This window comes from Athene noctua, chromosome 5, assembly GCF_965140245.1.
Source record: "Athene noctua chromosome 5, bAthNoc1.hap1.1, whole genome shotgun sequence".
In the NCBI taxonomy this organism is placed as follows: Eukaryota; Metazoa; Chordata; class Aves; order Strigiformes; family Strigidae; genus Athene; species Athene noctua.
The window spans coordinates 53,362,711-53,379,658 of NC_134041.1; the positions used below are offsets into that span (position 1 = coordinate 53,362,711).

Sequence of the window (16,948 nt, forward strand, 5' to 3'; positions counted from 1 at the left end):
GCACAGAGGGCTCCAACCGCACAGGGCCGTCCCAGATCGTGTTTATGTCGCAGCAGCTTTCAGAAGCTGTGTGTGCAGGCACTGCCCCGTGCTAGCACTTCCCCAGCACAACCTCCTGACCCTCCATAGCAGACCTGTCAGTGAAGTGTTTCCCTTCACCCCGTTCCTACCCCACCCCACTTCCCTGAGCTTGGCTGGAGCTCCCAACTGCTTTGAGCCACTGGGGTGAGTAAAGCGGTGGGTGCGGGCACCCACCCACCTTGCTGGGTAGGTTGGGGACCAGTAAGGGACCTACTCACCCCTCTGACTATCTGCCTTCTTGTCCCCCTGCCCCAGGGCTGGGGAAGGAGCCGCTTGCCCTTCTGCTTTGCCTTCCCCTGAGCGCTGCGCTGACATACTTGCACGCGTGAGAACCCTCACCGCTATAGGACAGCTGCATCCCAGCACAGCACGTCTGCCTGGGTGGATGCGCACGCGTGGGGCAGCTTCTTGGAGGGGCCGGGATTCTGGGGTCAGCCGCAAATTTCCTTACCCGGAGGGTGCTGGGCTGGCCCTGGGGAAGCGGGTTTAGGGCCAGCAGGTGTGCGGGAGGCCCAGCCTAGCACCGTCCCCGGGAGATGGAGGTGCCCCACGCCACGAGGCGCTTTCCTCCTGGGCTGAGGAATAATGTCCCTGACCTGCGGCTGCCCCTCGGGGGTGTTTTAAGGGGCAGCCGGGGCTGCGGGGCCCCCCGGGGGTGGGGGTGTGGCCGTGTGTGCCCCCGTCCCCCCCGCGGGGCCCCGGCCGTGTGCCCGGGACCGAGCCGAGGGGGGTGGCGTGGGGGTGTCGGGAGAGGGTCCCGCATGCCCACACCTGTCGTGCCAGCGGTGGCACATCTGGACGGCGCGCGGCGGCGCTGTCCCCCCCCCTCCCGGGGCGGAACAACTGTCTCCATGGCGACGGGGCGCGGCGGGGGGGCCGCGGTGCCGCCGCCGCCCCGCCCCGCCGTACCGAGCCGCGGCGGAGCCGAGCGGAGCCGGCGCGGCCCGGCGGAGGGCGATGGCACGGCGGGGCACGGGGCCCGGCGCGCGGCGGGCAGGAGCGGCGCTCTCGGCGTCGGAGTGAGCGCGGGAGGCGCCGGCGGAACGCTGCCCCCCCGCCACCCCCGGGCAGAGACCGTGCGCGGTGCCGCCCGGCCCGGCCCGGCTCGGATGCCGCCATGGGGAGCCGCTTCTCCAGCATCCCCGCGCTGCCCCGCGGCGGCCAGGGCCGCCTGCACCGCGCCCGCCACCACCACCTCAAAGGTACGGCTCGGCCGGCACCCCCCGTCAGGAGCGGCACCCCCCGCAGGACGAGCGCCCGCGGCACCCCGCTGCACCCTAAGCACCCGTGCAGCCCGGAGAGGCGTGGGTGCTCCGGGCACCCCGAGGTGGGACGGGCACCCAGGCAGGACACAAACCCTGGGCACCCGAGGGACCCCGAACTGGGATGAGAGCCCTGGGCGCTCCCCGCACCCTGAGCACCCCACGCCGGACAGGCAGCCCGGGCACTGCGGGCGGGCAGCGCTCCCGGAGCACCCCGGGCGCCTCGGGACAGGCTGGGCTCGCTGGGCACCCCGGGGTGGGGTGGCCCCGCGCCTGGCACCCCGCGCCCTCTGGCGCTGCGGGGCCCCCCCTTTGCTCCCGGCCCTGCCGCTGCTTCCCCGGCAGTGCCCCATGGGTGGCTGATGGGCGCGCAGGGCTCCCCGGGCAGTGGCACCCCGGGAGAGCAAGGGACAACATGTTGGAGGAGTTGGACCGCCAAAGAGTCCCCAAGTGTTCCTTGGTGAACAAAAGCTTTGCTCTGGCGTATTATCTGGGTGCTCCGGGAATGCGTGTGGGGGACTGTCAGTCCTATTTGGAGGAGGGCAGGGGGTGTTTGGGGCTCCTTGTCCAGTTTACGTGGTTATTCTGTTCCTTATAAATCCCTCTTCTGAAATCCTGGGGAGCTGTCGGAACCAAATCGGATGGGGATGCTTTCTGTAAGGTGGGCAGCAGTGGCTGCCCAAGGTCTCCTCTGTCCTTGCCTTTTTTTGCCCCCTTTTGCTGTAAGCTGGGAGGGTGGTAGCAGAAAATAACCCATCATTTTTGAAAGGGATTTTCCTGGGCAGTGGTACGCACTGTATGTGTTCAATGCTACCTGGGTACCTTTTCACTAAGCACCTTTTCACAGCCAAAGGCACTGAATGATGGGGGTAGAGGATGCCAGACATCTCTCAGTAAGCAGGGAATGAGGGAAGGTGCTTCTCTCACAGCCATTTCAGGTGATGAAAACTTGTTGCAGCTTCCCCAGTGTGTTGCAGAATTTGCAGCCACCAGCATGGAAATAGGGATGTTGCTGTTCACCCTTATTTTTACTGAGCTTTTGAATACTACTTTGGCATGGTCTAGGGAACTGGAAATGGTTAATGATGAGCTGGGCAACTGGTTGTTATACTGAAGGATTTTCTAATGCTAGCATTATTCTTCTGTTACACTTGTCTGCTCCCTTCCTCTGTACTTGGATGATTTGAAACAGTTGTGTGAACTAAGGGTGATTGTATCGTAGTTTTTTTAATAGCCATGCAGTATGTTACAAATGCTTACTGCTCTGTCATGGACAAAGTCAGTCAGAAACTCAGTCCAGACAATAGCTGTGCTTAAATTTAGACTTGCAAGGAGGGGGATGCTGATACCTAAATGATGAACCATCATTCTCTATCAGTTCAAACATGAAGGCACATGCGATGCTGTAGTAGTTGGTATGCAATTGTAAACTGCCAGGGAGGATTTGTCTCTTAAGAATCATGCTGTCAGCTGAAAATCTTTCTGGAGCAACCTTAAGCAGATAAGAATTCATAAACTGGATCCAGAAGGGACACTGCCACTTAATCCATTATCAGTGGCTTACAAGTGATTTTGAAGATGCTCTGTATGGATCACCTTATTTTGGGGGGGTGGGGGTGTGTGTTGATGGCTTTTTGTTTCTTCCTTTAATTTCCATTTTAATTAAATTTTACCTGTGTTGAGGCAGCAAGCAGAAGTGTTCTCAGGACTGTAATGTAGCAGAGCACTGAAATAATTGTGATTTGGAGTAAAGAGTTAACAAGGCATTGCCTTCTCTGTAAAACCCAAGCAACTGCCAGGGACAATATGTGCCTCTTCTGCCTTTTTTGAAACTGGACTGCCTCAGGTTCTACATTTAAATGCAGAATAAACAAGTCTGATTGCATCTGACAGGTTCTGGTAAAATAGTCTGGAGGCATAGCTGCAAAAGTATGAATGTCACACAGTTTTGTTACAGATCTGCCATTTAACATTTTGTGAAGTGTATTTTAATTGAAGATCCCCTGCTGTTCTTCCCTCAGTGTCCAGCTCAGTGTTAGGGATACTGAACTTGATAATTTGGCCACCATCTAGTACCACCCTTCTGTGACGATCTCTCCCTAACCTGGTGCCGGGTTGATTTAGGCTCATTCTTGCTAAAGAAGCAGCAAGATTGCATCAAGTTATGCTAAGCTATGATTGCATTAAGTTTCCCGAGATGGTCTGGGGACTCTGAAGGGTGTCCCTGAACCTTACAAGTTCATCTCTGCTGTAGAAGAAATAAGACCTCCGTACATAGTAGAGCTGTTGCCCACATGTACTGAAAATTTTTATACTTTTCTGTTAATCCTGCTAAAAATGGTCACCTTTGATTAAGCAAATCTTCTGAAGACCATGTGATACTTTTGGTGGTATTGAAGGAGTAACACAGAAATATCACTGAAGACTGACATGGCTGGCAGAATACTTGCTTTGCTTCTGATGGTCTTGCATAAGAAGGAAAGCACCCAACTTGATTCTTAGACTTCAGCTGCAGTTTTAAAACCAGGTAGTTGAAATAGTTAGGCCTTTACTGAAGGTGCCTGCAACAGTGAACCCGTGACCCTGGGCTGATGATTTTAGAGTTGCTTTCAGAGTAGGACAGTACTTTAAAATATGTTATGTCCAGCCCTTTATAAAAGGACTTCACATTGCTGTTGACTAGAAACAGCTAGGTACGAGCACTTTGGAATTACCTGTTCCGAAGCAGTATGTCATGCCTGGATTGTTAATCCAGATTTTGGTGTCACAGTTGTGCCTGCAGATTTTGGCTGGTTTGGAGACAGTGAAAACTGAAGTCAGTGAAAACAGAAGTCCTCCAGGACTGCAGCTGATCAGATGCCATGGTCCTGATGTGGCTATTAATGTCATGGCCGGTGGTTGGGAGGAGGTTGTCACTTGGTCATACCATGATGGGGAGGTTGAGGTGAGATTATTTTCATCATTCCTATGAGTATTTCCCTTCCCGTAACACAGACATGGCTGTTTCTCTGGAGTGACAGAAGGTGATCCATTGTGTACTTTCCTAATGCTGAGCAAAGGATTATGATTATCTGGTAACAATCTCCTTAATGATGAAGCCAGATAAACTCCAGGAAATTTTTGCTGTCCACCCTCTCTGAAATATGGTTTGTGATAACTATCAAACAAGGTGTGTATAGCTGTTTGGAGTGGAACAGAATGGGAAAACTCCAGCCGTATCTATCTCCTGGATTCTGTGACTGAAAAGATCAACCTTTGCATTGGTGTCTCTGTGTACTGTTTATTTACTAGTGCCAGGGCAGTCTGGCTTGAACTATTCCAACCAAAGAGATTTCTATTATTTCTCCAGACATACATCCCCAGTCCAACCCATGTCCCTGCTCCAGGGTTCTTCCAAAATAGTCTATTCAATCTCCTTTCTTAATTCTCCTTTATAATCCTGGTGTGGCTTTGTAAATTACCCTCATTGCCTACTGTTGCATCTTCCAAATCTCTGTGGCTGTTGCATTCCTTCCTGATGCTCAGCCTTGCTGGATGGGTTTAACTCTTCCTAGTGTGATGTGTGGGCTGTGTACCCTGTTAGAGATTTGTTGGTCCAGGATGCTAGAAATGGAGTTTCTGCAATCCCTTGGGCCAGAGGTGAGGCACAGGACCTGAATGCCATCTCCCAAGCTCCATGGGCAAGCGGCTCTTTATGCTCACTTGTCTCCCTGTCCTTAGCTTCAAGAAGGCTTAGCCATTTCTGTGGATGCCAGATCAATATTACATTGTAAAAGCTAAGCAGCATTACTATCTTCTCTCTTAAATCCTTTCCTCCAGCCTCCTGTTCAGGTTTGCTACCCTATCCTGAGCCCCCTCTTGCCTTGGAAGGTAGCTTTCCATGGTGAGTGACAGCGAGCAGGATTTCTTCCTGTCAGTTTTCTCACAGGTTAATGCACCTATGATATTTATGCAAAAGAATGCATGCGCTATATTACAGAGACAGCCCGAGCTAGTCAGAGATATACTCATTTCAGCAGTGGCTGATTACTCATGGGTTATTCTTTATTATTTGTATTACAGTGTCATCTGGAGACTCCCGTTGAGATCTGAGTCGTGTTGTGCTGGGTACTTCCATGGTCCCCTGTACTTAACTGCTCATTCAAACAGATAGCTATTACTCATGTGTCTGGGTGTTCCCTGTGGGATGATTTGGGATTTGTATCCTCAGAGTATCACCTGAAGCAGACTGGCACCTTGGCAGGACAGTTTATAGTCCCTTCTTTTGCTAGGAAACCTGAAGTCAGAGTCAGCAGTGGGTTGCTGAAGGGTGTGACTGCCTTTCTGGCTGCAGGTCCCCTGAAACACTGCCTGTTGTGCAGCCCTTTATCAAGGAGGCAGGGGCTTTGCTGCTTTTCCTGGCCCACAGGGGATACCAGTCATGATTATACAGTCTTTGCCTGCATTTTTGCAGTTGCTGTTCCAAACTTTATATCCCACCGACACATAAATATGTCGGACTTTTTTATCTTTTCACTGGTATTTTATGAGCTTCTGAAATACATGCAGAAGATAGCAATCTGGCTGGTGTAGGCATTTCAATAATTGTATGTTGTTGATAGGAAAGACTATCCTGCTGCCAGCTCCATTTTGTGCACTCACTAGGTAAAACTAAGTGGGAAGTAAAAGGACGTCAGCAGCTGATCATCGTGGGGATTAGAAGTTGGGGTGCAAGCAGTGCACTGGGAGACGATGCCAGTAGTGATGCTGTGAGATAACCTCAGCTCCCACTGCTGTCATAATTGGTTCTTCTAAGTGCTGTTTCATTTTCGTCCAGCCTTAGAGAGTTAGAAGTTTCATCATTCAAAGCTTTGAAGGATGCCTCCTGCTTCCTGCCCTTCTGCTTTCATTCTGTCCAGGACTGTGCTTGTTTCCCTCTGACCTGTCAGTGTGTCTGGGTTGTAGGTATGAAATTTTTCCTGCCTGAGGTTCTTAGGTTTATGTGACCTTCTTCCAAGTGCTAGATTTTTTTCTCAAGCTACTGAACTTTGATGTATTGCATTTAAACTGCCTAAAATTGCTCAGTGCTCCAAACACAGCAATTTGTCAATCTTACTTTTCCTTTCCCATTGTCCTTTTCATAAGGTGCTGAAACTTCTTGGTGGAGCAGGTAATGGTGCAGCTTGTCAAAAATTTCCCAGAAAATCATGTGCTACTTTGCCCACAGGTGATGCTCAGTATTTCTCAAGGGCAAGAAAGGCTACTTTTGAAAACCAGTAGGAACCAAAACATTAGTGGGGTGATTGAGTTGAAAATGTTAGTGCAAGGCTCACTAGCAGTTATAAAAAGCAAACAAATTACTAGAAATTATAAGGGAAGCCAAAAAGAAGAAAATAGAGGCCATGACTAAATTGTTTTATAAATCTGAATGTTGTGTGTAGTTCTGGTTCTTCCCCTTCTACCATCTTAAAACAGGAGAACTGGGGGTGGAGGGGAAAGGGGATTAATATTATATAGAGAGTGATTGAATAAACTAGGACTCTTACCTCTGGAAAGAGGGACAACTAGGGTGGGAAATGACTGGCATGTGGAGAAGGGGCAGAGCTCCATTCTTCACTGTCTCTTCCAGAACAAGAATTAGGAGGATATCAAATGAAGTTGGTAGATTCCAGGTCTTTTTGAATGAAAGGAGACTGTAGCCATCTGCAGTGGCTAGTAGCTCTGTAGAGCTCATTAATAGTGGATGTTATGGATGCTAAATGGGCCCAATTTTATGGGAGATTGGAGGAGATCATGAAAGAGGAATCCTTTGAAGTTTGCTATATACAAAGACCACACACTTGCCCTGTTCATATGGACTTCCCAAGGGCATCTTCTTAAGGATACCTGTGTTTAGCTGATAAGGATAATGCTGAAATGAGAATTTAAAACTACTTCACACCAATGAAAGCTGGAGCTGGGTTGTTCAAACACTGCAGTGGTAGATGGAGGGATAGAGCCCGCTCTGGTGTTGGTTGGTCTCTAGATGGATCCATCCTCTTTTCATGAATGTCCCTGCCTGAGTGTTTACAGAGCAGTTCATTGCCATGGCAGCATCAAGTCATGCACAGAATGTCCAGGCTTTATTTGGGAGACAGTAGAGATTGTTAAGAGGTCCCTTGCAAGCTTTCTCTGATGAGGCTGCATCTCCTGTGTTTTGTGATTTTCACAAAGGTGTTTTTGCATTTGTGGGCTCTTTTGGAGTAAGAGAAAGGTCCTCTTTGCTTACATTGACTTCCCAAATGACAGAGGCCTGAGTAGACCCCACTTCGTTTCCTAGACTGTTGAAATAGCAGCTTTTGTGAATATCTCCATACCTGGGTAGATTTCTAATACAGAGGCTTGGAAGATTTCAGATTTGGCAGCTGTTCTTGCCTACTGCTGCTAGGATAATTGCAGGAACCCGCTACTTCTGCATCGCTGAAATTGTTGCCCGTGGCAAGTACATAAGTACATGTTGTTGTACTTAATGGTGCATACCTTCATGGTGGCTACTTATTTCAGGCTGGGGATCCACACATGCTCTGACTGGTTTGCTTTGAAATTTTAGGACATCCAGGTAATCCAATTCTGAACTGTCCTGAGGAGTGGGGTCTCAAATGCCTGTGTTTCAGGACTGGCTCCATCCAGAAATGGTTGATCTAAGATTAACCTTAATCACAGCACAGTCCAGGTGCTCAGTGCTGTGCTGCAAACTGCCAAATCCCAAAGTAGTTTCTTACTTTAATCACAGCACTGTGCAGGTGCTCAGTTCTGTGCCACAAGTTGATAAATCCCAAAGTATTTTCGGGGACAAGAGCTGAGTTTTAACTGAAATTTAGCAATGGTTAAAGTTTCTGCCGTGACTGGAACATCTATACATGAACCTGAGCTAGTTTTTAACCTAGCTAACTAGGGTGTTGCTAGTTGTGTAGCTGGGGGGGACGGCAGACACTTGGATATTTTCCCTAGGGTCTGGTTTGATGCAACTATGTGGTTAAACTTGAGGTGGGGTAGTTTTAAACTCCATTCATTCTTGGGGTTCTCTAGCTGATAATAGCATGTTGTATATAAGATTCCAGTTCATGTTTACACTACTGGTTATTTGACCTTCCAGTTACAGGATTAAGATAGGATTGTGTTTTAAAGGTATAGGGCCGAGGATGCCATGGTGGTATTATGTTTATACAATTCTTCATTAGTCTGCCTCAGCTCAACTCTTTGGTGAAGCACAGGGAAAGATTCTGAGCTCTCAGAAAACTGTCTGGTTTAAACTTCAGGGCTATTTTCTGCAAAACTCTGAAAAGTAAATGTTAATAGTTCCCAGCCAGTCTCAGACACAAAATACCATGCAGGGTTTTTTTGTCTTAAAAAACCCACTTAATGTAAACATTTTTTGGAAAAAACAGTATTCAAATTTTAGACAAAATAAATTCTAATATAATGACATTGCTTGCAGAGTTTCCTTCCTTAATGTGTTCCTTTGTATTCAGTGTTTGGGTTTCATACTGGTAACATTGACACTTGCAGATGTTCCTGCATGTGTGGACTTACACACATGTGCATGGGCATATGCAGAGATTCCCTATTGACTGCTGAACTCATCATTTTTATGATAGGGCCAGAACACATCCTGTGCCTAGCATCAGGACTTGAGAAGATTGATTCAGCACAGCAATGGCTGGGGAGCTCTGTAACTGGCCAGTGACAGTGACAGTAACTAACCAGTGGGGTAGCAAAGAAAGGCCCCAGCTTAGGAAGAGGCAAGGGACCATGGGTTGCTGAGCAGAGATGGAAATCCGGGATCTTTTGTCCCAGCGGAATTAATCAGGGGCTGTTTTGGCATATTGGTTTCTTACTTGGGGAGATGAATGGGAGCATGGAAGTCTTTGTGTGCAGCCCCTGTCTGCTCATCTGGCCTCACCTCTCTTGAAAGCTGTAGCTCACACCCTGACCCAGTCAGAAGAAACATAATCATGATATGTTTGATTCATTCTAATTTACATTGACTTCCTGTATGTCAACATACAATTTAAAAACCCTACTGATCATCTTTTATCCTCTGTTAGGCATAAGCTCTGCTTGATTTCCCTTTAACTGCTACTTGGATGGAGATGTGACTGTGTTTTGTGCTCTGCTGCTCATCAACACCATCTAATGGAAAGCTTAGTGTTAGAGTCTTAATGTGCTACTGGACAGGCTTTTGCCAGATAAGCCAAGCAGCTGTAGATCCAGAGCTTATTTACCATTCAGATTCCAACTCTTTATCAGAAGGTTAGTTCAAATCTCCCCATTAAGGGATACCTGTTTAATATAGCATTTAATTGCATTGATAACATACAGGATTTCTTTGATTTGAGCAACCGATGCCATTGTGTTTTTAAATATCTGTCTATCTTGCAAGATAATTTTTGATATATATGATAAATGTCTGGTTTTTGTATTTAACAATTATTTACTAGGTAGGAAGGGAAGAGCTGGTTTCCCATAGAAATATCGAGTCACTGTAGAAGACAGGATACAAATAACTGTAAATGTTGCAAACAGAATCTGTGTATTACGTGAGTGAGTGAGTCACTTGAATGGATGTGATAGAAAATGGCAAAGAGAAAATGTGCCTCACTACTTGATTATGTTGCAGCATTTCAGCAAGTGCTGAAAGAGAAGTGGTTGAAATAATTTATTAAAAAATGCAGCAAACTCATTATAAGAGACCTGGGTAACCTCTGATGTTAGTACTAGACTTCTACATTCCCACTCCTATTCTGTATATCATTTAGTGTACCTGTTCAATGGTACAACCATTCAGCAATTATGTCCTTTAACGGGCATCAAATAAAATAAAGGTGCAAAAAGATCTCCCTATTTCAATCCAAGAATACCTTTTGTTTTTAAAGGTTTAGAGTTGAGATGCTAAGTGATAAGTACTGTCAAGTTGAGAGCTTTGCTCCTCCACTTGACATCAGCCCTGCACATCAGTTGTGGCAGAAAGTTCTCACCATCTGCTGGGTGCCTCCTGGCCTGGGGAGATCATACGGTGTTCGGTGCATTTCCTTTGAACAGTTGCTCTCAGACCCTTTTGGCATGAACTGGAGGATTTAGCAGAGAGATTAAAAAGCAGCTTGAGGTTTCAACCAGAGAAGTCCTGCAGGTGGGACCTGTAGCAGCGATGGGAGTGAGCTCTGGTTGCTCTTGCCCACACAGTGTGTGTTTGGTGACTGAGCAGATATTGTCAGTCTCCAGTTGTCAGTCCAACATGAAGCCCAGGAGGAAGAATTACGGAGCGATGGGTGGAAACAGAGGCTGAGGGTAAACTCCCAATTTGAAATGTTAATGCTACATCCATTATTAATAACCCCAGTGAGAAAGAAAAAATGCTTTGCTGCAAATGAAGCCATGACACAGGGAAGTGGCAGGCAAAATTAAAATTTCATACTTGCCATGGTCTTACAATAAAGGGTTTGTGATACACCCAGCAATGCCTCTATAAATAGTCTCGTTATCTAATCTTCCAACTCGGAATATGACAGAAGATTACAAGTAGGAAAACAGTTCAGTGTTGCTTTTAGCTATTTTCCCACTGCTTCCCTTGCTTCTGCTGAAGCATTATTGCTGTGCCCCTTATAATTCATATGGAGACAACATTATTCAGAAGTACAGAATGTCACTAGGAGGAGAAGAGTTCAGATAAAACCCAGAAGATTTATGACATAGTTTAGATAAGACCATGTAGGAACTGAGATGAGGGAAGTAATGATAATTTGCAGTCCAGGGGCATTCTTTAGGGTGTGGTGAGAAATTCATGCCAACACCATTGGGTCAGATATGGAGCGGGGCATGTTTTAATAAGGTGCTCTACATGCTTGATTGCAGAGGGAACCCTTTTGCTAATAAATAATCCAGACACATACAGTATGGGCTCTGTCCACATGGGTCTAGGACCTGATCCAAAACCAACAGAAAATCTTCAGAAAATTTCACAGGCGTAGTTAGCACAGAGAAAACGTCTTTTTTCTTTTGATCTTATTTCCCATGGGAGAAGGAGGAGTTTGCTGGTGGCAAGGATGATGCCTCGGCTCCTCCCCTCTCTGCCTTGCTGCTGATGCAAATCCTCATTTTTGACCCTTCCTTGGAGCCCTCCCCAGCATGTTTCACATGGGGTACCTGAAGTCATCGAGGAAGGCTGAGTCCTGGGAAAGCTCCACTTGAGCAAGGGCAGCTAAAAACAACCTTCTGCAGACTTTGTGCATGGACACAAGTAACCCTGTCCCATGCAGGACTGTTTCAATGTAGGACTGACTCTTTCCATGTAGGATTGCTTTCTAAACCTTCATGAAGTTTTCTTGTGGCACCCATGGGAGAAGGCATGAGGGAATACAGTTGTTGTAGATCAGAAATCCCATGAGACTTGAGCCATCTTCTTTTTGCTACATGAGGGGAGTTAGGAAGACTTTGAGTATTTATTCAAACCCCAGTACTGCTTGCTCACTGCAGGGTGGCTTCCCCACCATGTGGCTTGGAGAAGGGTCTCCACTGGCATCATGTTGGTACATGTCCAGGCAGCTCAGCAGAGTGTGCTGGTGGCACACACATGCTCTTCAGCCATGGCCACCTACAGAAATCTTCTGTGTCTATCACACCTTCTTGTGGAGGAGCTAAAACAATGACAAAATGTGAGGAATTGAGCCTCACCACAGCTGTTGAAGAGAGGTGGGAAACAGAGCTTGACCCATCCTCTCATTCTAAAATAGGCTGATGTCTAGGGAAGCAAAATTATTTATATTTTTCACAACAGTTCAGCAGAAGACTCAATTCATCTGTGAACTCAGTAGTCCTACATCCCCCATTTCCCATGGAGTTCACGTGATCCAGACTTGGGATCCAGTTTTGCCTCCTAGAGAAATGCTGGGACTTGAGGGCTTCCCCCTGTATTTCCAGCCCATCCATGCAGCTGAGCAGGTGTCAACCTCCATCTGCCCACATCAGCCCCTCCCTGCTCAGCAAAGCATCAGCAGCGTCCTTCTGCAAGGAGGCAATGGTGTTCAGCTGCCACTGACTCAGTTGGGCACTTCTGTCTCTTGCAGCCCTCTGAAAAGCATCTTAAATATTATTAAAAGCACAAGAGCCAAAGGATATACCTGCCTGGCTGAACTGGGGCCTGATACTGCTAGCAAATTCTTTACCAGCCCAGATTCTGATATTTCAGCTTAAATTCCCAGGCATAAGCAATTACAAGTGCTGGCAGGCGAAATGCTTTCTGGACATGGGCTTTCTGATGCTGTAGCCTATTCAGCAGGAAGGAGAATTACCTCCTTATGATTGGATTCTGTAGGCAGATCAAATTTGCTGTTGGAACAGAGGTTTTATATCTAGTAAAATACTCCTAGGTGTGCTTTTTTTGTAGTGCTTCTGACTAACGCAAGGTCTTATTAATAAGAGGCACCCAAACCATATTATGCACTGAAGCAAAGCTGGCACAGGGTGCTTTTGCTCTGATTTAGAGAGCTGATTGAATTCAGTGACTGATGCCAAGTATTTATGTCCTTGCCTGAGTTTATCTGTTAAATTTGAAAGTGTTAAAAGCAGGAGTTATTGTTGGAATAAACATATTAAATAGTGACAGAGAGTTCCATCTAGGTATTGGTGGGATGGTATTTTATTATTATGTGTTGTTGTCCAAAGTGTACTGCTCAGACCATCAGACTAGAAAGCCGTTGTGTTAATACATTGCTCTGGATTTGCACCCGAACACTTGAGTTCAGAGCCTGGTGCCCTTGCTTGTGACATTGCTTGGTATCATGAAGAATACAATTAAGTTCTATTTATTGGATATGTACAACTGCATATAATATAGTTATGCAATTGTTATATTTGCTGTAAAGTTCTAACAGTTGTGTGTATTTCTACATTAACTGGTGTGTGTGTGTGTATTTTAAGTATGTTTTTTAGCATATTGACAACTGTCCTAAATCTAGAAAAGCTGTTACTTGCCTTGGAAACCATTGCAAACCACCTCCTGGTTCCTTTTGCTCACTCTCCCTCCTACCAGTAGTCTTTTGTGTTTCTTTGTTTAGTTTATTCTGTAACTTCACCTAAAATAGCCCCTGGCCTTTATTTTTGTTTATAGTTCTTAATAGTTTTAAATTCTTTGATTATCACCTCTCTAATGAGTATTTGACACTATTCGTCATTATTTAGCCTTTTAATCTTTCCATGGGCCATCTTGAAGTCCTTGAATGGTGACTCTTTGCAGCTGAACCAAGACTGATAGTGAGGATGAACAGCTGACCCATAATCTTCAGGCAAGTTGCTGCATTTCCAGTGCCCCTGAGCCATCTTGTGCCTCAAAAATTAATGCTACTTACAAACTGCCTTCTGCCATGCTCCACCAAATACTAAGTTTCTGTAACTATTTATGACAGTTAAAATTTTCGAATGTATTCAAATAATAGCTAAACATACAGAGAAAACACATCCTGTAGAGGAAGGTTATAGTATGAAACAAAAGATGGCTTGCTTTGTCTGCAGGTCACATTGACAGGTAAGCTAGAAATACATGGAAGAGATGGAGACCTAGATGTGCTAGATTTAAGGGGAAACTCTGTAGCTGATGCCATTGGACTATTTTCAGGTGTTTGGATGAGTGAATGACTCAAAATTAGTTTAAGCCTGTGACTGTTTCATTTCAGTAGCAATGCAAATACGGTAGGTGAAGTCTAAGAGCACTGCATCTAATTTAGCAGTGTTGCTTTAGCAACATCGTGCAGGATGCAAATAGTCTCCTTGGTAACACTTCCTAAGTGTCATTAGATAAGCAATGGTTATAAACACGGAAGCAGATCAGAATGAGAGACATGCTCTTGTGCTGTGCCTTTTTATAGCCCCAGACATCATGATTAGCAGGATGGCAAAAGGAGAGAGAAAAGCTGTTTTGAGGATTATAGTACTTGTTAGTGTTTTATATATTGTGCTTTGGAGAAATCACGCTAGTGGTGATGGTGTCTTCTGATTTGGTTTAAATAAGGTTTTAAATAAAAAATCTTATTTAAACCTGCCCACTGATGGCACCTGTCAGACACATACACTAAGTGTCATCCTGTCTCTCCGGGGGATGCGGATATTGACCCTTCTGCCCTCTACCCTAAGGGCATACTCATGTCATGTGAATTTTGAATCTACAGGTTAGGAAGGGGAGATAAAAGGACACCCCAGAGCTCAGCGTGAGTGTGGCCCTTCCATCTTCACCCTGGAGAGGATGTGGAAGTTGAGGTGGTGGTGGAGGATCTGCTTCTGGGCTGGGATCAAGTACAGGATCTACTCTCCTGCTGAGCTTCCCCTGCTCTGATATCACTGGCAGTGGATTACCCCTCCAGAACCAGATTTGGGTTTCTCTGTTGAATTCTCAAGACCGTTTCCTAGGGATCAGCAACACAAGAGAGATGAAGGGGAGAAATGGGGTTACTTAGTGCTCAGAAACAGGGCAGTTGTTTCCGCTGTTGGCATTGTCATGTAGAAAAGAGTAATGAATTGAGGCAGCTTTTCTAGCTCTCATGATAACTGATTTTTTTCCTAAAGCCTCAGCTGCTGGACTGAAGGGATTACATGAGAATCCTAGCTCTTGTTTAAACCCCCCTCAACTTTCTGTACTTCTCTCTTACAGAGGAAAGCTGCAAAGTATAGAAGTAATATGACCTAATGGCTCAAAAATCAGAAAGTGCACAAAAGAGCGACCAATGCTTTTGTTTTCAACTGATATTTATTTTAATCCCACTGGTTGGTGCCTGAGGATCTCATCCAAGAAATCTGAATGCCTGATAACGTCAACTAGAGCACATGAAAGACAGGGGAAGGAGCCAAGTCCACAAGGGCATCAGAAATAGGTTTACTCTGGTTTGGGATGAAAGTCTGAAAGAGCAGGTGGTTTTATTTTATTGTGAGCTTGACCCTGCTTCAGTAGAGGCAGACAGTTGGTGGACTTTTGTATTTTTTCTGGAAATTCTCTGAACCAAAGCTAAGCCAGACCCTTTCAGCCAAACACCTCTGGATCTGTGACCTTCAGGTCCACACACAAGTCCAGTGACTGGACAGTGGCCAGTCCAAGGGTCCCTTTTTCATTCCAGCAGTGTTCAGCACCTTGCAATTTAGATAAATGGCGAAAGACTGACTGCAATTTTTCCTATTCTAATGTAGAATGGAATTTAAATTACAGCAGTCTTTCTTTAGGAGGAAAACTCAGAATAAAACCCAAAACAAACCAAAACAACCATCCCCCACAGCCCTTTTTTGCTCCCAGATCCTCTTGGAATTCATCCATCTTCATATCACTCATATCTCATGGCTTCTGTTCTAAACATCAGTGCTAATTAATGAGACCTTGGTGCTCCACATAGTTAAGATGAGTAACAATCCAACGTTTGTTTGTGAGATGGTGGCCTCACATCTCCCCTTCCCAGGGGAAGGTGCTGTGGCTGTTAGCCTTGTGTGTGACAAGGGGCAAAGTCCGAACCACCACTCCACCTCTGGCGTCAAAAGCATGCAAGTGAAGCTCTCCTGAGCTGCGTGAGAGAAGTGTTTCCTAAACCTTTTAGAGATTCAAATGGAAAGTCTGGGGTCCCTTTACTGAATTGCCCCTATCCCATTCCATCTCATCTCTGTGCTGGGCTCCTGGGAACTCATTTAAAGGCACGGGTGAGTTTTCTGCTTTGTGAAGGAGACACTGGAGTTGCTGGACCATGGGATGCCATTCCAGCCCTAAGGCAAAATGCTGCTGCTTTCCCTGTAACAGTTTTCATGCAGTGGGTCTTGGGACTGATTTGAAGGCAAACTTTGTCTCTGCATCCAAATTGTTTTGCAGTAGAGGGACTGAGCAGCTGTTCCTCACCACTATGGCCTGTGGCTTAGTAGGACATGGGAATTTGGACAAATGACTGCTAAATGGGAGCTCAGCCCTCAACCTGCCCTTCCTTCTGCTGTATGTAGAATAGAGCGTTTCTCTCCAAGACAGCCAAATTGCTGTGCTTCTGCCACGTGTGATTTGGATATCGAGTTCTTCAAAATTTGTAGGCATTATTTTTTAAACCAGCTTGGGATAGGAAGATTATCTTTCTCCCCAGTATTCCTGGCATGTTTCTGCTGTAGAGAGATGGGATGAAGCCTGTGCTTCCTGGGGAGCATCAAAGGGCAGGAGGGGTAAGTGAGGTTTTTCTGCATGTCGTCACATAGCACATCGGGATCTCCCAAGTAAAAATGTATGAAGGACAAGAACAGACCTAAATCCTCTCCTTGTCATTGCTTAACATGTCTCTGTGACTCTTCACTGAACCCTGATTTTGCAAAACCAAACATGAAACTATACAGGATAGTTTAGACCTGATTCTGACTTGGTCTAGCTGAAATGCTGGCTGGCATTTTGTTCCCACAAACACCATGAAATGAAAAGCACTGTCATATGTGACATTAGCAGACTTTCTTGTTGGACACGGCCCAGGGTGGAGTTCAGCCTGAGACTCCGTTTCCATGACAGGTAGGACCATGCCAGCTCATCCAAACGCATGCAGTCATTTTTCTACCTGTGGGGATTTCAGGGGGGTACCTTGGCCCTGCCTGGC

The 16,948-nt window shown here is 46.2% G+C and overlaps 1 protein-coding gene across 3 annotated transcripts in view; it reads left to right on the forward strand.

The window, feature by feature from the left end:
* Positions 1–998: 998 nt before the first annotated feature.
* Positions 999–16,948, forward strand: part of NEURL1 (neuralized E3 ubiquitin protein ligase 1) — a 170,065-nt gene continuing 154,115 nt past the window's right edge. For 2 of the 3 annotated variants that reach the window (XM_074907665.1, XM_074907663.1), the window contains exon 1: positions 1,000–1,283. Coding sequence is in view for 2 of the 3 variants with exons in the window: in XM_074907663.1 (XP_074763764.1) it covers positions 1,199–1,283 (85 nt within the window). In the remaining variant the exon portion in view is untranslated. Of the gene's footprint in view, positions 1,284–16,948 lie in introns of all 3 variants that reach the window. The other variant, XM_074907662.1, reaches the window with a different exon arrangement.